The sequence below is a fragment of the Lepisosteus oculatus genome, chromosome 7 (genome assembly GCF_040954835.1).
Source record: "Lepisosteus oculatus isolate fLepOcu1 chromosome 7, fLepOcu1.hap2, whole genome shotgun sequence".
Taxonomy (NCBI): domain Eukaryota; kingdom Metazoa; phylum Chordata; class Actinopteri; order Semionotiformes; family Lepisosteidae; genus Lepisosteus; species Lepisosteus oculatus.
The window spans coordinates 1,978,095-2,001,521 of record NC_090702.1 but is presented as its reverse complement, the minus strand read 5'-3'; the positions used below and the strand labels follow the sequence as shown (position 1 = coordinate 2,001,521).

The 23,427-nt window shown below is 52.4% G+C and overlaps 1 protein-coding gene across 1 annotated transcript in view; it reads right to left on the bottom strand.

Moving 5' to 3' along the window:
* The window catches only part of LOC107076130 (vesicular glutamate transporter 1-like), a 33,521-nt gene extending 12,010 nt beyond the window's left edge, over positions 1-21,511 (bottom strand). The window contains exons 1-2 of the mRNA XM_069191849.1: positions 21,380-21,511; positions 2,172-2,427 (exon numbers count right to left, since the gene is read on the bottom strand). Of these exons, the coding sequence (XP_069047950.1) occupies positions 2,172-2,427; positions 21,380-21,441 (318 nt within the window). The 5' untranslated portion in view covers positions 21,442-21,511. The remainder of the gene's footprint in view (positions 1-2,171; positions 2,428-21,379) is intronic.
* Positions 21,512-23,427: the final 1,916 nt, after the last annotated feature.

The following is a 23,427-nucleotide window of genomic DNA, read 5'->3' as shown; positions in this document are numbered from 1 at the left end:
TTAATAATAATAATACAGTGTGTGATCTCCTGTCCCAGCCTGAGGAACTGTGAGTCTGTCTCCCAATAACGCTCCATCCGCCTACAGTATATGTCAATATTTTCCGATACGTCTTTGTTGTAAATGTCTGTAGATTTTATTTGACTTTTATTTTCCGTTTTGTTTCATGTGAATTTCATTATTTCTATTTGCTTCGGCAACACCGGTTGTACCCAGCGGTCCTGCTACTAGAGCACCTTGAATGGAGTTGAGCTGGGGAAGGGCAGCCTGCCTGTCACAGCCCGCCGGACACTGGGGGCGGCCTGAACCATCACCAAAGAAACCGCCAGGGACACAGGAGCCCGGGCCGGGCTCCACAGGACAACAGCTACACTGTTGCAGCCTGTTTAACAGGACATTGATCCCAGGATCCCATCCAGCTGTGTCTTAAATTAAGCCCAGCAGCATGACCAAGCAGATTAAGATCACTCTGTTGTCCAGATACAGTGTCTCGCATGAGGAATGTGTCTTTTCTCAGACCCCAGCCTGCTCTCCAGGAGACACACAGACAGGGAGAGAGAAGCTGGGGGTCAGAGCGCAGGGTCGGCCATTTATACGGCGCCCATGGAGCAGCTGGGGTTCAGGGCCTTGCTCAGGGGGCCCCACGGAGTAGGATTCCTCTGCTGGGCCGCGGGATTCGAACCGGCAACCTCCCAGCCACAGGCGCAGGTCCCGAGCCACAAATTATTCCAGCCTCCCACCACCAGGGGGCATGTAGTGTTGGAGGCAGAGGGGAGGAGACCCTGGCTGGCTGGAGGTGGGTGGGAGTGGGATTTGACCTGCTCTGAAAAGCAGGGGGGGGGGGTCCCCGCCAGACTGCGGGGAGGAAACCCGAGGGGAACACGCAGGCTCCACACAGACAGCTCCCCGGCAGCCGAACCCAGGGCCCCAGCGCTGGGAGGGGCGGCAATACTGACAACTGCACCACCCCGCCGCCCAGATACAATCTCCTGATTTGACTGAGCATTTGACGCGATTTTACTACAGTATTTTTCAATGTCATGTCCTGTCCTGTAGCACCTCTGCAGCTGCTCTGTCTATAATCTCGGGAGTCAACTCCAGACTGTGGGAAACCCCAACAGGAACACGCAGACTCCACACAGACAGCCCCCCAGGGCCCGTATGGTCTCAGGCATCGACGCCAGACTGCGGGAGCCCAGGGGAGACCCAACAAGAACACGCAGACTCCACACAGACAGCACCCCCAGGGCCCGTGTGGTCTCAGGCATCGACGCCAGACTGCGGGAGCCCAGAGGAGACCCAACAGGAACACGCAGACTCCACACAGACAGCCCCCCAGGGCCCGTATGGTGTCAGGCATCGACGCCAGACTGCGGGAGCCCAGAGGAGACCCAACAGGAACACGCAGACTCCACAGAGACAGCCCCCCAGGGCCCGTATGGTCTCGGGCATCGACGCCAGACTGTGGGAGCCCAGAGGAGACCCAACAGGAACACGCAGACTCCACACAGACAGCCCCCCAGGGCCCGTATGGTCTCAGGCATCGACGCCAGACTGCGGGAGCCCAGAGGAGACCCAACAGGAACACGCAGACTCCACACAGACAGCCCCCCAGGGCCCGTGTGGTCTCAGGCATCGACGCCAGACTGCGGGAGCCCAGGGGAGACCCAACAGGAACACGCAGACTCCACACAGACAGCCCCCCCAGGGCCCGTATGGTCTCAGGCATCGACGCCAGACTGTTTGAGCCCAGAGGAGACCCAACAGGAACACGCAGACTCCACACAGACAGCCCCCCCAGGGCCTGTATGGTCTCAGGCATCGACGCCAGACTGCGGGAGCCCATGGGAGACCCAACAGGAACACGCAGACTCCACACAGACAGCCCCCCGGGGCCTGTATGGTCTCAGGCATCAACGCCAGACTGTGGGAGCCCAGAGGAGACCCCAACAGGAACACGCAGACTCCACACAGACAGCCCCCCAGGGCCCGTATGGTGTCAGGCATCAACGCCAGACTGTGGGAGCCCAGAGGAGACCCCAACAGGAACACGCAGACTCCACACAGACAGCCCCCCAGGGCCCGTATGGTGTCAGGCATCGACGCCAGACCGCGGGAGCCCAGGGGAGACCCAGCAGGAACACGCAGACTCCACACAGACAGTCCCTCACCTTCAGCACGGGCTTGTCGCCCCGGTACTCGGTGTGGTTGTTGACCATGCTGACGATGGCCACTCCCAGGTTGCAGCGGATGCCGAAGGAGATGCAGAAGCCGATGCCGCAGAGGACGGCGATGATGTAGCGGCGTGGCAGGCCGCAGCAGGTGCAGTCCACCACCGGCAGGTCCCTCTCGGCCGCCACCTCCACCGGCCGGCCCTCCGCCGACAGCTCGATGGTCTCCCCGTGGGCCTGCCTCTTCTCCAGCGCCCTGCGGGGCACACGGACTGGAGTGAGTGGGCAACAGCAGCAGCAGTGCCACCGGGGGCACGGGGCTCCCCCTGCTGGTGGGGGAGAGTAGGACAGGCTGTGGCACAGAGAGAGAGAGTGAGCAGCAGGGCACGGGGCTCCCCCTGCTGGTGGGGGAGAGTAGGACAGGCTGTGGCACAGAGAGAGAGAGTGAGCAGCAGGGCACGGGGCTCCCCCTGCTGGTGGGGGAGAGTAGGACAGGCTGTGGCACAGAGAGAGAGAGTGAGCAGCAGGGCACAGGGCTCCCCCTGCTGGTGGGGGAGAGTAGGACAGGCTGTGGCATAGAGAGAGAGTGAGCAGCAGGGCACAGGGCTCCCCCTGCTGGTGGGGGAGAGTAGGACAGGCTGTGGCACAGAGAGAGAGAGTGAGCAGCAGGGCACAGGGCTCCCCCTGCTGGTGGGGGAGAGTAGGACAGGCTGTGGCACAGAGAGAGAGTGAGCAGCAGGGCACAGGGCTCCCCCTGCTGTTGGGGGAGAGTACGACAGGCTGTGGCACAGAGAGAGAGTGAGCACCAGAGCACGGGGCTCCCCCTGCTGGTGGGGGAGAGTAGGACAGGCTGTGGCACAGAGAGAGAGAGTGAGCAGCAGAGCACAGGGCTCCCCCTGCTGGTGGGGGAGAGTAGGACAGGCTGTGGCACAGAGAGAGAGTGAGCAGCAGAGCACAGGGCTCCCCCTGCTGGTGGGGCAGATAGAGAGAGAGAGAGAGAGAGAGAGAGAGAGAGAGAGAGAGAACAGGCTACAGCGCATTTTCATAAAAGCTATGGTAATATTTTGGTACCAATGAGAGATTAATACACTGACAGGACACTGCACTGAGAGAGAGAGAGGGGTTCATACAGACACACTGACTGGACACTCCAGTACATTAACACTGCACTGAGAGAGAGAGGGGTTCATACAGACACACTGACTGGACACTCCAGTACATTAACACTGCACTGAGAGAGAGAGGGGGGTTAATACAGACACACTGACTGGACACTCCAGTACATTAACACTGCACTGAGAGAGAGAGGGGTTCATACAGACACACTGACTGGACACTCCAGTACATTAACACTGCACTGAGAGAGAGAGGGGTTCATACAGACACACTGACTGGACACTCCAGTACATTAACACTGCACTGAGAGAGAGAGAGGGGTTCATACAGACACACTGACTGGACACTCCAGTACATTAACACTGCACTGAGAGAGAGAGGGGTTCATACAGACACACTGACTGGACACTCCAGTACATTAACACTGCAGTGAGAGAGAGAGGGGTTCATACAGACACACTGACTGGACACTCCAGTACATTAACACTGCACTGAGAGAGAGAGAGGGGTTCATACAGACACACTGACTGGACACTCCAGTACATTAACACTGCACTGAGAGAGAGAGGGGTTAATACAGACACACTGACTGGACACTCCAGTACATTAACACTGCACTGAGAGAGAGAGGGGTTCATACAGACACACTGACTGGACACTCCAGTACATTAACACTGCACTGAGAGAGAGAGGGGTTAACAGACACACTGACTGGACACTCCAGTACATTAACACTGCACTGAGAGAGAGAGGGGTTAACAGACACACTGACTGGACACTCCGGTACATTATCGTTGCACAAGGGTGTTAATACAGACACGCTGACAGGGGAGAGAGGAAGATTAATGAAAGTCTCAGTGGAGATCATTATGTATGGAGTCTTACTGAGAAAGCAGAGCTCAGACCATCTGGGCCCTCAGACCTGCTGAGCACACAATCTCATACTAGATACCTATTCTACACACAGACTTTACTGTAAATACTGCAGATACAGAGCTGTAGAGACTCTACATAAACACTGCTGATACTGCAGATACAGAGCTGTAGATACTGTAAACACTGATAGACACAGTTAATACTGCAGATACAGAGCTGTAGAGACTGTAGAGACTGTAGATAAACACTGATAGACACAGTTAATACTGCAGATACAGAGCTGTAGATACTGTAGAGACTGTAGATAAACACTGATAGACACAGTTAATACTACAGATACAGAGCTGTAGATACTGTAGAGACTGTAGATAAACACTGATAGACACAGTTAATACTGCAGATACAGAGCTGTAGATACTCTACATAAACACTGCTGATAGACAGTTAATACTGCAGATACAGAGCTGTAGATACTGTAGAGACTGTAGATAAAGACTGATACACACAGTTAATACTGCAGATACAGAGCTGTAGATACTGTAGAGACTGTAGATAAACACTGATAGACACAGTTAATACTGCGGATGCTGCAGACAGATAAATTTGTCTGATACTTTAGTTACTGATTGTACTAGGATAGAATGAACCCAGTCTCTCTCCAAAGATAATTCAGATTTATTCGTATTGATTAAATATTGATGATCTGAGGACTTTTTTTCCTGACAATTATCCATGAATTATTCACTCCCTGTCTCCCCCGGTCAGCCTCACTGTGTCCCGGCCTGTGTCTGTCTCTCCCCGAGCCTGTGTGAGTTACTGGCAGACAGCGCTGGGCAGGATTAGAGCTGATCCCCTCCGAAGTGTTACACCGAGACACAGGAAGGACTGACTGACTCTCCCTGCTCCGGCCACAGAGAGCCCCAGGAGAGGGGAAGAGACCACCGTTCGTTCCCAGAGTGACGTTCGGTGCAACGGAGATCGAGTGGGGTGGACGCACCTCCACGCACACGCCCAAGCGACGGAGTTACACACCGCACAAAAAAACAACAGCACTGTCATCGGCACACCGAGAGACAGACGCACTGACAAACTGACACCCTGAAGCAACACGTCATCAGCACACAACAGACAGCAAGCCCCGCTGTTAAGAGACTTTCTCCTCTTAAAGGGATTTGTGCTTGTGCTGGGCTGAGAGACTAGAGGTCATGCCCTCTCTCTCTCTCTCTCTCTCTCTCTCTCTCTCTCTCTCTCTCACAGACACACTCACACAGATTAGTACAGAAACCTACACTTCCGGAAATGAAGTTAAGCTCTTTCCCACAACCTCCCACCCACTCTCGGCTGCCTCTCCCACCCCACCCCCCCACCCCCAACTCTCTGGCCCCCTGGCGCTGTATCAATACTGCTTAAAATAAGAAAACCAGCACAGCCCAGCACAGAGGCGGAGGACAGACTACAGCACGTTCTGCAGTTCAGCAGCCCCGCTTGCGAAGAGACTGCAGTGCCTGTACCTGCGCTAATTAGGCAGCACCTCGTTAGTAACGAACAGATTGCCACCTAGGAGACAAACATATGCTGCTTGCTTGTTAAAATCTCCTTTGAGCTAAATTTACCCTTAATTGAAACAACACACACTGTTGTAGTCTCTATCAAGAGCTGTATGTGCTGTATATCATATATATAGTCTGGAGAGTGTGTAAGGACGTGTTCCCCTAGTGTGGTATACACACTGTCTGTAGTCTGGATTGGGAGCTGTATGTACTGTATATCATATACTGTATATATAGTCTGGAGAGTGTGTAAGGACGTGTTCCTCTAGTGTGGTATACACACTGTAGTCTGGATTGGGAGCTGTATGTACTGTATATCATATACTGTATATATAGTCTGGAGAGTGTGTAAGGACGTGTTCCTCTAGTGTGGTATACACACTGTCTGGAGTCTGGATTGGGAGCTGTATGTACTGTATATCATATACTGTATATATAGTCTGGAGAGTGTGTAAGGACGTGTTCCTCTAGTGTGGTATACACACTGTCTGTAGTCTGGATTGGGAGCTGTATGTACTGTATATCATATACTGTATATATAGTCTGGAGAGTGTGTAAGGACGTGTTCCTCTAGTGTGGTATACACACTGTCTGGAGTCTGGATTGGGAGCTGTATGTACTGTATATCATATACTGCATATATAGTCTGGAGAGTGTGTAAGGACGTGTTCCTCTAGTGTGGTATACACACTGTCTGGAGTCTGGATTAGGAGCTGTATGTACTGTATATCATATACTGTATATATAGTCTGGAGAGTGTGTAAGGACGTGTTCCTCTAGTGTGGTATACACACTGTCTGGAGTCTGGATTGGGAGCTGTATGTACTGTATATCATATACTGTATATATAGTCTGGAGACTGTGTAAGGACGTATTCCTCTAGTGTGGTATACACACTGTCTGGAGTCTGGATTGGGAGCTGTATGTACTGTATATCATATACTGTATATATAGTCTGGAGAGAGTGTAAGGACGTGTTCCCCTAGTGTGGTATACACACTGTCTGGAGTCTGGATTGGGAGCTGTATGTACTGTATATCATATACTGTATATATAGTCTGGAGAGTGTGTAAGGACGTGTTCCCCTAGTGTGGTATACACACTGTCTGGAGTCTGGATTAGGAGCTGTATGTACTGTATATCATATACTGTATATATAGTCTGGAGAGTGTGTAAGGACGTGTTCCCCTAGTGTGGTATACACACTGTCTGGAGTCTGGATTGGGAGCTGTATGTACTGTATATCATATACTGTATATATAGTCTGGAGAGTGTGTAAGGACGTGTTCCCCTAGTGTGGTATACACACTGTCTGGAGTCTGGATTGGGAGCTGTATGTACTGTATATCATATACTGTATATATAGTCTGGAGAGTGTGTAAGGACGTATTCCTCTAGTGTGGTATACACACTGTCTGGAGTCTGGATTGGGAGCTGTACCTAATATAAAGCCTATACTCTACATATCTGTACCTACACTCTGGGGTAGAGTTAGGGCTAGTTTTCAGCACCTTCACCTTGATACTTTTCCGATCTCCAAATCAATAAGTGCACTACGGCAGAAAGCAATGTAAAAGCAGGCGAGACGAAGACGTCAACGAAGCTGTAGTCGATGAGTTTTGAGTTATGACAAACATAAAGCACTCTCCACCCTCTACCGAAACGCTGGCTAGCAGGGCTTGGACCGTGGTGTGATCTATTCCAAGTGGGAGGACTGGCCAGGTACGTTCCAGGTATGTTCCATGAGCCTGGAGGTCGACAAAGTAGTAGCAGACCAGACCTTCTCCTCAATGCGCTGTGATCGGGGAAGGCAACCCGACAGACATAGACAAATCAGAACAATTGTGCGAAAGCTACCGTTCCTATGGATTATGAGCTGAAGGCGAGCTCGGCGAGTCCTGTCTATGAGAAGAGTTTCAGTGCGAGGCGTGCAGAGGGGTTCAAGTCCGCACTTTGAATTGACATTCAAACATCTCTCCCGAGTCAGACACTGGCGGTCTGTCAGCGCAGCCGGGGGGTCAGAAGGACGAGGCTGTGGCCTTGAGGATGTCAGGGAACCTCTAGGTAGGATCGGAGGATCCTTATGCCTGACCATGAATCCCACAGAACACAGAGTAGCAAAGGGGACGATCCAAAAAGACAAAATCCAAAGGCTTAGTCGATTGGGGAGGCAAAGGGCCTGGTAACGAGAGATATCCGAAAGACAGATTCCAGAAGGCGAGGTCAAGAGGCGAGACCAAAAGATTAGGAACAGGAGATGAGTCAAAGGCTTGGAAAGGCACACTGGAGAATACTGGGAGTTTAAAAACTGAAAGGAAAGGGATGTGGTTGGATCATTGGTGCAGGAGGGAGAATCTGTGTGGGAATGCGATGGGTTCAATCCGGAATGAGACTGTGAAACAGTGGTTCTGCGCATTCAACGGCGTTGGCGAGGGGGAGTGTGGGGCGTGACAGAAAATGGACCAGCGCTCATTCTGGAGGGATCTTTAACGGCGCCTGTCCATCTCTGGGACTCTCAGGTCTGTTGTATCGGCTGGTGTCCTTCTGCTGTGGGGTTTTGTTTTCCGTTTTTTGGGTGGCAAACCTATCAACGTCGGGGGTTTTATTCTACAAAAAGGTGGTTGTTTTTGTTGTTGTTGTTGTTGTTTCGTCTCCCGGATTCGGCCTTTCCGGATTCGTCGGCGGCGTCCTGCAGCAGGCCGGACTCGGGTGGCGGGGCGCGTGGGCCCCCCAGAAGAGAGAAAAAAGAGCAACTCTTGGGGACACGCGCAACGGCGCCGCCCCGGAGGACATCCGCCCCCCCAGGAACGTGCCGGGCCTCGTGCGCTGGACTCGGAGCCGGACTCCCTCCTGATGTGATGTCGGGCCGCCAGGTTTTCCCAGCGGGCCCCCCCCCGGAGAGGGAGGGGAGACGGCCTACAAGTGGTGGGCCGCCCCGCTGGCTCGGGACCCCGGAGTCCGTCTCCCCCTCTGCCCGTCTCCACGAAGCGCAACCCTGTGCAGACAGCGCAACCCGGGGAGGAGCGAGGAGGAGAACGGGGTGGGGGGGGGGGTTATGCAGGGGGGCTGGCAGGAGAACTGGGGGGGCCGAGGCGGACAGTCCGAGGGGGCCCGAGGCCAATCCGGGGGTGTAGCAAACGTCCAAGCCCGGGTGATCAGTCCGGACACAGGCGGAGTTAAAGGGCCGGAGTGGGATCTGGCTGGGGGTCGGGGGGGAATGAAAGGGGGGGGTGGTCACGGGACCAGACGCTCCCAGTCCCGGACCCAGGAGGTCAGGAAGGCTTCTGGGTGTCCGTCTTCCCACGCTGAGCCCGGATCGGGCTCAGCGAACGCCTGGCTCGTACAGGACTGGGGGGGGAGGGGCAGGAACCACAGGCAGGTGTGAGAGGTGAGTGCAGAAGGACCAGAGGAGGGGTTTCCGAGCCGGACACGGAGCCCACCAGATGTGCTGCAGGCGGAGAGAGATGACATCGTCATCCTCATCTGAACGGGGGGGCGGGGGGGTGCTGTTTTCACCGCTGGGTGAAGGCAGACAGCGGCACCGCTCGGGCCAGCGGGCGGAGGAGGAGGAGGAGGAGGAGGAGGAAGAGGAGGAGGCTGTGCGCCGCAGCCCGAGACCGCGTTCGGCTCTGGCGCGGGACGGCCTCGCTGGCTCTGCGGCTCGGGACCCGCGCCTGTGGCCGGGAGGTTGCCGGTTCGAATCCCGCGGCCCAGCAGAGGAATCCTACTCCGTGGGGGCCCCCCCTGAGCGAGGCCCTTCACCCCAGCTGCTCCAGGGGTGCCGTATAAATGGCCGACCCTGCGCTCTGACCCCCAGCTTCTCTCTCCCTGTCTGTGTGTCTCCTGGAGAGCAGGCTGGGGTCTGAGAGAAGACACATTCCTCATGCGAGACACTGTCTCTGGACAACAGAGTGATCTGATCTCTCTAAGCCGGGCACTCGCACCAGTCCCACCAGTCCATCACAGGGCACACACACAGACACACACACAAATGGCTGACCCTGCGCTCTGACCCCCAGCTTCTCTCCCTGTCTGTGTGTCTCCTGGAGAGCAGGCTGGGGTCTGAGAAAAGACACATTCCTCATGCAAGACACTGTAAATGGACAATGAAGTGATCTTAATAACACCTACAGAAACAACTTGGTTTCCCTCATAGTCTCTGAAACCCCAGACACTGCCTAGCTTAGCTGCTGAGATCCGAAATTTGACCAGACCCCAGTTCTTATATCCTCCACGGTCTTAAATATTTTATTTTCAGGCCAGAAATGAAATGTCATCGTCCATAAATAATGAACAGCAGATATTGCGATTATAATGCAAATTTCCAACCGCGAGCGAGGTCCATCATTTTCATTCTGGAGTAAACATGGGCTCTGTCTGGTCATTCCGAAGTCCAATTCCTATCCCAAACAGGAATCTAGGAAGACGTTTTGAGGCTACAATATGTTCGAACGTTTATTAAAAGAACGCATATTTCTTGCCTTCATTTGTTGTGGTTAGGACTTTCTGCTGTACCTGATAATTACATAGTGATCATATACAGTAGTTCTTGAGCACACAGAAGTTATTTTTGCATTTCAAATTAACTATATATCTGCTAGAGTAGTTCTTACTGTCCCCCAGAAATATAATTTGTGTTGGGGTATTAGCAACTACCCTAAATAATAATAATAATTGTTTACACTTATACAGCGCTTTTCTGGATACTCCTCTCAAAGTGCTTTACAGGTAATGGGGATCCCCTCCACCCCCACCAGTGTGCAGCCCCACCTGGATGATGCTCCAGTCCTCTCCCCACTCCAGTGCGTGACCCCAACTCCCTTGTATAGCGCCTGTCTGGACCCTCCACTCCGAGCTCTTCCCAGGTCAGGGGGAATCCCACTACCCCCACCAGTGTGCAGCCCCACCTGGATGATGCTCCAGTCCTCTCACACACACCAGCTCTCAGTGGGGAGGAGAGCAGAGGGATGGAGCCAGTTCAGAGATTGTTTATGACCCCAGAGAGTCGGGACCACGGTTTGACGTCTCATCCGAAGGATGAATTTAAGTGAACACAAGTGCTCAGAAATACGTGTAATAATAGAGGAATAAATAGAACCATTCTAATAATGCACTAAAATGTATATACAGTAGTCCCTTTCAGACTATAGTCCCCAGTATTTAACTGAACTTCACTGACACAACAGCTGATAGTGTGGACTCTGGCTCAGTGACTGATTAAAAACGCTACTTTTATTTACTGATGAACCGATCAACACTCAGACTGGCTGACACCCCTGCCAAGGACAGGACAGGACAGGACAGGACAGGACAGGCAGAGGAAGGAACAGCTGGCTAACGAGCCACAGCACAGCTGCCCTGACTAAAACAACGAGCTCCCCCCTCCAGGGTAGTTCATTACTATCACCTCCCAGTTAATGCACTTTGATGAGTAATGACTGCAGGCGTCTACAGGAGGCGAGGGAATCAGAAAGCTCTTGAAACAAACTTACTAGATGATCACTAATGTGACCTGAAGGTCTTCGGTGCTCGTTATACGAGAGAGGTGTTATTAATGAAATATCCAGAGAGAGATCAAACACTTATAAAGACAAAATAATGAACCACCTGGACACTGCAGTACATGAACACTGCACTGAGAGAGAGAGGGGTTCATACAGACACACTGACTGGACACTCCAGTACATTAACACTGCACTGAGAGAGAGAGGGGTTCATACAGACACACTGACTGGACACTCCAGTACATTAACACTGCACTGAGAGAGAGGGGGGTTAATACACACACACTTACTGGACACTCCAGTACATTAACACTGCACTGAGAGAGAGAGAGGGGTTCATACACACACTGACTGGACACTCCAGTACATTAACACTGCACTGAGAGAGAGAGGGGTTCATACAGACACACTGACTGGACACTCCAGTACATTAACACTGCACTGAGAGAGAGGGGGGTTAATACACACACACTTACTGGACACTCCAGTACATTAACACTGCACTGAGAGAGAGAGAGGGGTTCATACACACACTGACTGGACACTCCAGTACATTAACACTGCACTGAGAGAGAGAGGGGTTCATGCAGACACAGTGACTGGACACTCCAGTACATTAACACTGCACTGAGAGAGAGAGAGAGGGGTTAATACAGACACAGTGACTGGACACTCCAGTACATTAACACTGCACTGAGAGAGAGGGGGGTTCATACAGACACACTGACTGGACACTCCAGTACATTAACACTGCACTGAGAGAGAGGGGTTAATACAGACACACTGACTGGACACTCCAGTACATTAACACTGCACTGAGAGAGAGGGGGGTTCATACAGACACACTGACTGGACACTCCAGTACATTAACACTGCACTGAGAGAGAGGGGTTCATACAGACACACTGACTGGACACTCCAGTACATTAACACTGCACTGAGAGAGAGAGGGGTTCATACAGACACACTGACTGGACACTCCAGTACATTAACACTGCACTGAGAGAGAGAGGGGTTAATACAGACACACTGACTGGACACTCCAGTACATTAACACTGCACTGAGAGAGAGGGGTTAATACAGAGTGAATGGCGAGAGAGAGAGAGAGAGATAGGTGAACAGATATATGAAGAAATGACATGATTTTTTTCCTTTGTTTCCTTTTATATTAAATTCACAGATGAGCTTCCATAATCCAGAGATAAGAGGATCAGAGAGAGCAAAGGAGAGAGAGAGGTTGCATAATGCTGTTCGTCTATCGTGCAATACATGTCCTGCTACGTGTAGGAACATTATGCATGAGCTTGGAGTGTCCGATTCATTTTCTCACTACTGCTGTCTTCTGTCTCTCCTTCCTGTGCGCCGTGCTCTCCAGTGAACAGATTGGGTCTCAGTGGTGAGATGTGTCCCGGTGTGACGAGCTCGCCTCACACTGTGGGCCCACACTGCGTGACCTTCACTCACGCGCACGCGCGCGCACACACACACACACACACACACTCACACACACACACACACATACACGCCGCACGCCCAGCCTCTCGCTCAGTGGCACTCGATCACAAACACACACTGCCTGGTTAACCACGTGGTCATCTTGCACGTCTATAGACAGCGCACACGCTGACTGTGTAGGGGTATACACTGCACAAACACTCCCTGCAAAGCCACACACTGATGCTTACACAACAAATACACATTGTACACACACACATATGCGCTGCGTCAGCTGACACCTGGAAAACCCAATAAGTTACACTGTTGTATCCACACACTGTTACACCATACCAATACACACACACACACACCCTTCAAAACACTTCTACTACGGCCTGCTGTAGTTAAAGCTGAGTAAGATCTAGCGACACAGTGGTGCAGGTCATAGCAGTGCAATACAGCAAGGGTTAAAGTTGAAGGTGACAAAGCATGGTACAACCCCTCTACACCTGAGGAAGAACTGGGAGAGTGGTCTGCGGAATTACCATAGTAAGCTCTCAGAAGAGACACAGTGTTATTGGAAACTAACAGCACAGAGCAGTGTCTCTGTCCATGGTGCTGACTGACAGTCCAGAGCAGTGTCTCTGTCCATGGAGCTGACTGACAGCACAGACCAGTGTCTCTGTCCACGGTGCTGACTGACAGCACAGACCAGTGTCTCTGTCCACGGTGCTGACTGACAGCACAGAGCAGTGTCTCTGTCCACAGAGCTGACTGACAGCACAGAGCAGTGTCTCTGTCCACGGAGCTGACTGACAGCACAGAACAGTGTCTCTGTCCACGGAGCTGACGGACAGCACAGAGCAGTGTCTCTGTCCACGGAGCTGACGGACAGCACAGAACAGTGTCTCTGTCCATGGAGCTGACTGACAGCACAGACCAGTGTCTCTGTCCATGGTGCTGACTGACAGCACAGAGCAGTGTCTCTGTCCATGGAGCTGACTGACAGCACAGACCAGTGTCTCTGTCCATGGTGCTGACTGACAGCACAGAGCAGTGTCTCTGTCCATGGAGCTGACTGACAGCACAGACCAGTGTCTCTGTCCATGGTGCTGACTGACAGCACAGAGCAGTGTCTCTGTCCATGGAGCTGACTGACAGCACAGACCAGTGTCTCTGTCCATGGTGCTGACTGACAGCACAGAGCAGTGTCTCTGTCCATGGAGCTGACTGACAGCACAGAGCAGTGTCTCTGTCCATGGTGCTGACTGACAGCACAGAGCAGTGTCTCTGTCCATGGAGCTGACTGACAGCACAGAGCAGTGTCTCTGTCCATGGTGCTGACTGACAGCACAGAGCAGTGTCTCTGTCCATGGTGCTGACTGACAGCACAGACCAGTGTCTCTGTCCATGGTGCTGACTGACAGCACAGAGCAGTGTCTCTGTCCATGGAGCTGTCTGACAGCACAGACCGGTGTGAGTACAGTGTGTGCAGTGTATGTGCAGACAGAGATACAGTTTCTTAACTCATTCTAGAGTGTGTGTGTACAGAAATATGATTACTCGTTCTGAATGTGTGTAGTATGTGTACAGTGTGTGTGTACAGAGATATAATTCATTCTGAATAGACAGTGTGTGTAGTGTGTGTGTACAGAGATATGAGAACTCGGTCTGAATATACAGTGTGTGTGTGTGTGTGTGGTGTACAGAGATATGAGAACTCGGTCTGAATATACAGTGTGTGTAGTGTGTGTGTGTGGTGTACAGAGATATGAGGACTCGTTCTGAATGTACAGTGTGTCTGTGTGTAGTGTGCATGTGTACAGAGATATGAGGACTCGTTCTGAATATACAGTGTGTGTAGTTTGTGTTTGTAGTGTGTGTCTGTGTGTAGTGTGTGTGTGTACAGAGATATGAGGACTCGTTCTGAATATACAGTGTGTGTAGTGTGTGTAGCGTGTGTGTGTAGTGTGCGTGTGCACAGAGATATGAGGACTCGTTCTGAATATGTAGTGTGTGTGTACAGTGTGTGTGTAGTGTGTCTGTGTGTAGTGTGCGTGTGTACAGAGATATGAGGACTCGTTCTGAATATACAGTGTGTGTAGCGTGTGTGTAGTGTGCGTGTGTACAGAGATATGAGGACTCGTTCTGAATATACAGTGTGTGTAGCGTGTGTGTAGTGTGCGTGTGGACAGAGATGTGAGGACTCGTTCTGAATATACAGTGTGTGTAGCGTGTGTGTAGTGTGCGTGTGTACAGAGATATGAGGACTCGTTCTGAATATACAGTGTGTGTAGCGTGTGTGTAGTGTGCGTGTGGACAGAGATGTGAGGACTCGTTCTGAATATACAGTGTGTGTAGCGTGTGTGTAGTGTGCGTGTGTACAGAGATATGAGGACTCGTTCTGAATATACAGTGTGTGTAGCGTGTGTGTAGTGTGCGTGTGGACAGAGATGTGAGGACTCGTTCTGAATATACAGTGTGTGTAGCGTGTGTGTAGTGTGCGTGTGTACAGAGATGTGAGGACTCGTTCTGAATATACAGTGTGTGTAGCGTGTGTGTAGTGTGCGTGTGTACAGAGATGTGAGGACTCGTTCTGAATATACAGTGTGTGTAGCGTGTGTGTAGTGTGCGTGTGTACAGAGATATGAGGACTCGTTCTGAATATACAGTGTGTGTAGCGTGTGTGTAGTGTGCGTGTGGACAGAGATGTGAGGACTCGTTCTGAATATACAGTGTGTGTAGCGTGTGTGTAGTGTGCGTGTGGACAGAGATGTGAGGACTCGTTCTGAATATACAGTGTGTGTAGTGTGTGTAGCGTGTGTGTGTAGTGTGCGTGTGCACAGAGATATGAGGACTCGTTCTGAATATGTAGTGTGTGTGTACAGTGTGTGTGTAGTGTGTCTGTGTGTAGTGTGCGTGTGTACAGAGATATGAGGACTCGTTCTGAATATACAGTGTGTGTAGCGTGTGTGTAGTGTGCGTGTGGACAGAGATATGAGGACTCGTTCTGAATATACAGTGTGTGTAGCGTGTGTGTAGTGTGCGTGTGGACAGAGATATGAGGACTCGTTCTGAATATACAGTGTGTGTAGCGTGTGTGTAGTGTGCGTGTGTGCAGAGATATGAGGACTCGTTCTGAAAGCTGTCAGCAGCTCATCTATTATTTACTCATCCCTCCATCAGGAACCTTTCAAGCTTCTATAAAAAAGCTGCTCTTAGTAAGCAAATAGCTCTGCCAGTACTCCAGGGACTCTCCTCCCTCCCTCTCCCTCCATCCTCCTCTCTCTCCTTCTCTCCTCCTCTCCCTCTCCTCCCTCCTCCTCTCCCCCCATCCATCCATCCTCCTCCCTCCCCTCTCCCTCTTTCTCGCATGAGGAATGTGTCTCTTCTCAGACCCCAGCCTGCTCTCCAGGAGACACACAGACAGGGAGAGAGAAGCTGGGGGTCAGAGCGCAGGGTCGGCCATTTATACAGCACCCCTGGAGCAGCTGGGGTGAAGGGCCTCGCTCAGGGGGCCCCACGGAGTAGGATTCCTCTGCTGGGCCGCGGGATTTGAACCAGCAACCTCCCCGCCACAGGCGCAGGTCCGCTGCCCGCTGGTTAAAAACCTGGCTGGCAGCAGGTAAGCACTGTGGTTGATCTGGAAGGGGACCGGAGACACAGGACGCTGTGAGACTGTGGGAGGCTGTGGGACTGAGAGAGGACGTTAAGGGAGAGGGGAGAGACAGTGAAAGAGAGAAGGAGTGAAAGAAGGAGAGAGGAGAAAGAGAGAGGCAGGGGAGAGAGGAGGAGGAGAGGGAGGGAGGCTGCCCTATATGCCAGTGAAGTGTGAGGTTCACTCACAAACCAGGATCTCACAAACACCCTGTAAAAACTCACAAAGACCTCTGGAAAAACAATCTCTCATGTGCAAAGAAAAACTCCTCAGAATGTGAGCAGGGCCTCATTCAGCTGAGCCCAGAGATGACCCTGAGGCTCACTGACACCAACCAGCCTCAGGACAGCACAGCTACAGCAACACAAGACACACAACACTGCCTCACTCACTGACACACACACACACACACAAGAGCTGAGCCCAGAGATGACCCTGAGGCTCACTGACACCAACCAGCCGCAGGACAGCACAGCTACAACAACACAAATTTAAGTCAACCAACTCACAACACAAACCAAACAACAGTACTTAACCCCCTGGACATTGACAGAGTAACTGGACATTGACAGACCTGGCTGTCCAGAGAGGACAGGCTCAGTGACCATAGAAACTGGACATTGACAGGCCTGGCTGTCCAGAGAGAACAGGCTCAGTGACCATAGTAACTGGAAAAAGACAGATCTGGCTGTCCAGAGAGGACAGACTCAGTGACCACAGCCTGGACACACACTGGACACAGGCAGACCTGGATATCCAGAGAGGACAGGCTCAGTGACCACAGTGTGGACACACAGACACTGGACACAGGCAGACCTGGCTGCCCAGAGAGGACAGGCTCAGTGACCACAGCCTGGACACACACACTGGACACAGGCAGACCTGGCTGCCCAGAGAGGACAGGCTCAGTGACCACAGCCTGGACACACACACTGGACACAGGCAGACCTGGCTGTCCAGAGAGGACAGGCTGTGCTCCCACTGCCAGCGGGGAGAAACAGAGACAGAGGTGCCCTTCCTGCTGCACTGCGAGAAACACGCTGGGAACGAAGCAAACATTCTTCTCTAAAAACAAAAAAATGAAGAAAAAAAAACACATCCAATACCAGCATTCCCAGCCCCGCCAGAATGGGAACAGCTCCCAATCCCACGGGGAGAGGAGAGTCAGCCGAGCTGCAAACCCGGAGTGTGAGCTCCTGTCACAAACTCCTGTCACAGCCCGGGAAAGGGGCAGGGGGAGGGAGAGAGCCGGTCTCTCGGCAGAGCTCCGTGTGCCCACGCGTGTCGGAGGGCTAACTTTTGTGAGCGCTGTGTGCACGGAGTTGCTCGGGCCTGCTCGGGCCGTGCTGGAATGCGTGCCAACACAGAACTGCATGGAGAGGAGGGAGGGAGAGAGAGAGAGAGAGAGAGAGAGAGAGAGAGAGAGAGAGAGAGAGAGAGAGGGGACTGGGATTTGAGCCGACAGCTGGCCCCGGTGCTCCGCGCTGTGACGGGAGACGCTATTTCAGGAGGGGGATTTATCTGTTAATTCAGCCCCCTCAGATCCCGAGCCGCGGCCCGCGCGAACCACTACACACACGCGTGCCATCATCCTCCTCATCCTCATCCTTACTCTGATGATGTCGTCGTTAAGTCGCAAAACGATTCTTCTTGTCGTCGTTATCCGCCGCGGTGATATCAATGTGAGGGCTGACATCATCATAATTTAGTCGTTGCTAAAGTTTTTTTTTTCTTTTTTTAGCAGGTCTTTCAGATGAAAATAGCAAACAAAAGAAGCGCCAGGGATTCAATCTGTGGTTTTTTTTTCCGCGCAATCTCGATTTGCCAGGTTTTTTTTTTTAAAGAGAGAGGGGCTCAGAAAGAGATTCAGCGGGAGACCTGGACGCGAATCTCCACGCTCCTGTCCCGCTTCGTGGATTCACTCGCGAATCTGGGGCCACAACTCGTACCGGCCCTTGATGAAGTTTTAGAAACCTTCTAGCCCGACTTGTGACGCTTCTCACGACTTTCCACGTCTCTGCCTGTCTGTGTGTGTGTGTTTAAACCCAACACCATCACCAGTTCGATCCGCGCCCTAATTCCGAGTTCCGTTTATTCGCTTTTGCGAATTTTGTATCTGAAGCATGGAAATTATTATTATATTATATTCATAATGTGGCGGACCTAACATTGATATAACTGATGTTGATAATGATGACGACAACAGTAAGAAGAATTGATCATATTCCAGCTTAACGACGACATAATTAAATGATATCAATCAATCAATTAAGTAATAATAATAATAAGGGGTGTGTTATTATTTGTTGTCGATGTATTCATACACACTGTACACCCAGTGGCTCAGTGACGCGAACTCGGCCGGGCTTCGGGGCTTCTGGTTTCTCGTGCGTGTTTCTGCCACGGGAGAGGACGGGACGGGACGGGACGGGACAGGGAAAATCGGGAGGAGCCGAAAACTCCAGGCGGAATGACGCGCGTCACCGGGTATCCCAATTAGCCAATTAGTTAGGAAGCTCCGGCGCCGCTCCCGGCACCTCTGGGTGCTGGCGGCCCTACCCCACCCTGCTCTGCGGACGGACGCAGCGCTCGTAGGCAAACAACGACAAAGTTTCATTCTTCGTTCATGTGTCGAGACGGATCTCGATTCGTTCATTTGTCGATCAGGTCTCACGGGTCGAGACAAGAGAGTCCAGACGCCCGAGTGAATGGCTTCATTGAAGACGCAGTTGACACCCCCCGGGCACGTATCGATTAGCAAGTATAATTGACGATTTATTTCAAGTTTAGACCACAGCGGGCACGGGATGATCGAGTCTCTCCATAGCTTGTCCTCAGCCCGTTTCTCCAGCTGCAGGAAGCAACGGGGGCGGGGAGGGGAGGGGGGAGACACCTGGGCGCGCGCAGACAGGTGAGACTTCCGCTTTCGCCTGGGCGCGCGCGGACAGGTGAGACTTCCGCCTTTAGGTGCCGCGCGCTGGGCTGTGGCCCGAGGGTCGCACGTTAGAAGACGCAGCTTTAAATATTTCACACTTTCCATAGGGAAATATAGATATATATTTTTAAGTGTAAATATATATTATATTTAAGAGGCGTTCGGACGCAAAACGAGACCCAGTGACCCGCTTGTCTGGTTTTCATCCCGGACGGTTTTTAAGCCTCGTTTTCCGGCTGAGTGACGCGGCAGGTTAATCCTCCATAAGAGGAAAGATTTTACAGCTAAAATGCGCCGAAAAGTGAATGAACGGATTAAAGACGCTCTTTTCCAAAAAAAGAAGAACACATCTATAAGTATCGATCCATTGATGACTGAAGCGAATTGATGAAATTATTCCTTTGGAAGGCTGAGATCTCAGGTTTGGCTTGTAAAATCAATCGGTTTTCGTTTAAAACAAGTCACAACGTAAGGCGAGCATTTAAAATGGTCATTGAACGTTAGAATTTAAAAATACACTGATGAACTGACTGGGTGGTGCAGGGGTCAGCATTGCTATCTCCCAGCGCTGGGGTCCCAGGTTCAATTCTAGACTTGGGGTGCTGTCTGTGTGGAGTCTGCATGTTCTTCCCATATTTGGGTGGTTTTCCTCCCACAGTCCAAAGACAGGCTGCTGGGTTAGTTGCTTTCTGGGAAAATGGGAATTGGTGAGTGTGTGTGTGTCCTGTGATGAACTGGCCCTGGTGTGAGTGTGTGTGTGTCTGTGTGTGTCCTGTGAGGAACTGGCCCTGGTGTGAGTGTGTGTGTGTCTGTGTGTGTCCTGTGAGGAACTGGCCCTGGTGTGAGTGTGTGTGTGTGTGTCCTGTGATGGACTGGCCCTGGTGTGAGTGTGTGTGTGTGTGTGTCCTGTGATGGACTGGCCCTGGTGTGAGTGTGTGTGTGTGTCCTGTGATGGACTGGTGTCCTGCCCAGAGTGTACCCTGCCTTGTGTTCATTGTTTCTGGGCTACACTCTGTGACCCTGTATTAGAAAACGCAGGTTAGAAAATAGATGAAAGTTGGATTAAGTCCTTTCTATTGATTGTCCTAATTGCTATTATTTCTCAATGATCTGGGTTTAAAAATGATAATGCCAGTGAAGTACATTTCCACTTTAAACACACACTACACAATCACTACAGAGGCCTAGACTGTAGAGTAACACACACACTACACAGTCCTAGACTGTAGAGTAACACACACACTACACAGTCCTAGACTGTAGAGTAACACACACACTACACAGTCCTAGACTGTAGAGTAACACACACACTACACAGTCCTAGACTGTAGGGTAACACACACTACACAATCACCACACAGGCCTAGATTGTAGAGTAACACACACACTACACAATCACCACACAGTCCTAGACTGTACAGTAACACAAACACACACACTACACAACCCTAGACTGTAGAGTAACACACAGACTAAACAATCACTACAAAGGTCTAGAGTTCAGAGTGACTGACACACACACACACACACACAGGCCTAGAGTTACACACATTACAGAGCAGATATGCCCGAGTATACACTGGGACGCACACCCGGAGAAACACACACACCGCTATGAAATTCGAGGCCAGCGCCACGCGGAGCTGTGCGGATCGATACGCCGAGCGCCGATATCTGGGAATCCGAGACCGCGGCCGGCGGATTGAACCCCGGCGACCTTTAAGTCCAAGGACAGGTAGCGGCGGGGCCCGCCGGTGCCTCTCCGGGCAGAGCTGGGCTCGGCTCGGCCCGGCCCGGCCCGGACAGTTTCCGGGAGGTAACTTTCTGAGCCGTCGACGTTAAAAACACTCTCGGTCGGTCGCCCCGAACAGACCCCGAACTCCTGAACACACCTCTACCGACACCTCCGGCCCCGTCACCTTGGATTTGAAGAAAGGAGGCAAGCAATCGAACCACCCGAACCCGCTCAGATCCACTCGTGTAATCCGGGCCGCCGGGACGGGTTCAGCGGCGCGCACACGGCCGACACGGTCCCGGGGCAGAAACTCGGCGCCACCTGGGTCTCCGGCACCGGCGGCGGCCGACCCGACCGGGACACGCAGCTTCGGACCCGAGCCCAGCCCGCTCCTACCTGTGCAGCTTCCCGAGGGTCCTGCCCGCGAGCTTCCTGAACTCCTCTCGGCGGATCTCCATCCTCGCGGCTCGCGGCTCCGGCCGATATGGGCTGCCGCGCGCACTCCGCTCGAGCGCTCCCCCCCGCCCCCGCCCCCCCTCTCTGTCCCCCACAGAGTTCCCACTCCCTCTCTCCTCCCTCTGTCTCTCTCTCTCCCTCCTCCCTCTGTCCCTGACAGAATTACCACTCCCTCTCTCTCTCTCTCTCTCTCTCCCTCCTCCCTCTGTCCCTGACAGAATTACCACTCCCTCTCTCCTCCCTCTCTCTCTCCCTCCTCCCTCTGTCCCTGACAGAATTACCACTCCCTCTCTCCTCTCTCTCCTCCCTCTGTCCCTGACACACTCCCTCTCTCTCCTCCCTCTATCTCTCACCCCTCCCTCTGTCCCTGACAGAGTTTCCACTTCCTCTCTCCTCTCTCTCTCTCTCTCTCCTCTCTCTCTCCCTCCTCCCTCTGTCCCTGACAGAATTACCACTCCCTCTCTCCTCTCTCTCCTCCCTCTGTCCCTGACACACTCCCTCTCTCTCCTCCCTCTATCTCTCACCCCTCCCTCTGTCCCTGACAGAGTTTCCACTTCCTCTCTCCTCTCTCTCTCTCCCTCTCTCCCTCTCCTCCATCTTTCTGTCCCTGACAGTTACTACTCCCCCTCTCTCTCCTCCCTCTGTCCCTGACACACTCCCTCTCTCTCTCTGACAGAGTTACCACTCCCTCTGTCTCTGTCCACCTCTTGCACTGATAGAGTTAACAGTTCCTCTCTGTCTCCTCCCTCTCTCAGTCCCTCCTTCCCTCAGAGTTAATACTCCCTGTCTGCCTCTTTCTGCCTGACAGACTGAGAGACACTGCGTTCAGCCCCCTGGACAGACACAGCCAGACACACAGAGAGAGACACTGCGTTCAGCCCCCTGGACAGACACAGCCAGACACACAGAGAGAGACACTGCGTTCAGCCCCCTGGACGGACAGCCAGACAGAGAGAGACACTGCGTTCAGCACCCTGGACAGACTGAGCAAGAGAGACACTGCGTTCAGCCCCCTGGACAAACACAGCCACACACACACAGAGAAAGACACTGCGTTCAGCCCCCTGGACAGAGAGAGAGAGCCACTGCGTTCAGCCCCCTGGACAGATACAGGCAGAGAGACTGTGACTGCATTCACCCCACTGGACAGTGACAGACAGAGAGACAGAGTCTGCGTTCAGCACCCCGGACAGAGAGACCTAAACAGACAATACACACTAGCTGAATATTTGACCAAAATAAGAAACAACAAACAGAAACAGACCCTGACGAAGTACAGGCTCAGTGACCACAGCCTGGCCATAGAAACTGGGCGACACAGGCAGACCTGGCTGCCCAGAGAGGACAGGCTCAGTGACCACAGACTGGACACACACACTGGACACAGGCAGACCTGGCTGCCCAGAGAGGACAGGCTCAGTGACCACAGCCTGGCCATAGAAACTGGGCGACACAGGCAGACCTGGCTGCCCAGAGAGGACAGGCTCAGTGCCCACAGTCTGGACACACACACTGGACACAGGCAGACCTGGCTGCCCAGAGAGGACAGGTTCAGTGACCACAGTCTGGACACACACACTGGAAACAGGCAGACCTGGCTGTCCAGAGAGGACAGACTGTGCTCCCACTGCCAGCGGGGAGAAATAGAGACAGAGGTGCACTTCCTACTGCACTGTGACAGATACTCTGGGATTAGAGAAACGTTCTTCCCGAAATTCAGAAATCTAATCCCAGAGTTCCCACACCTCCCAGAATCACAACGGGTCCCAATCCTACTGGGAGAGGGAGGAGGGAACTCAGTTGATCTGGCAGCCCAGTATGTGATCTCCTGTCCCAGCCTGAGGAACAGACAGTGAGCCTGTCTCTCAGTAATAATAATACAGTGTGTGATCTCCTGTCCCAGCCTGAGGAACAGACAGTGAGCCTGTCTCTCAATAATAATAATACAGTGTGTGATCTCCTGTCCCAGCCTGAGGAACAGACAGCGA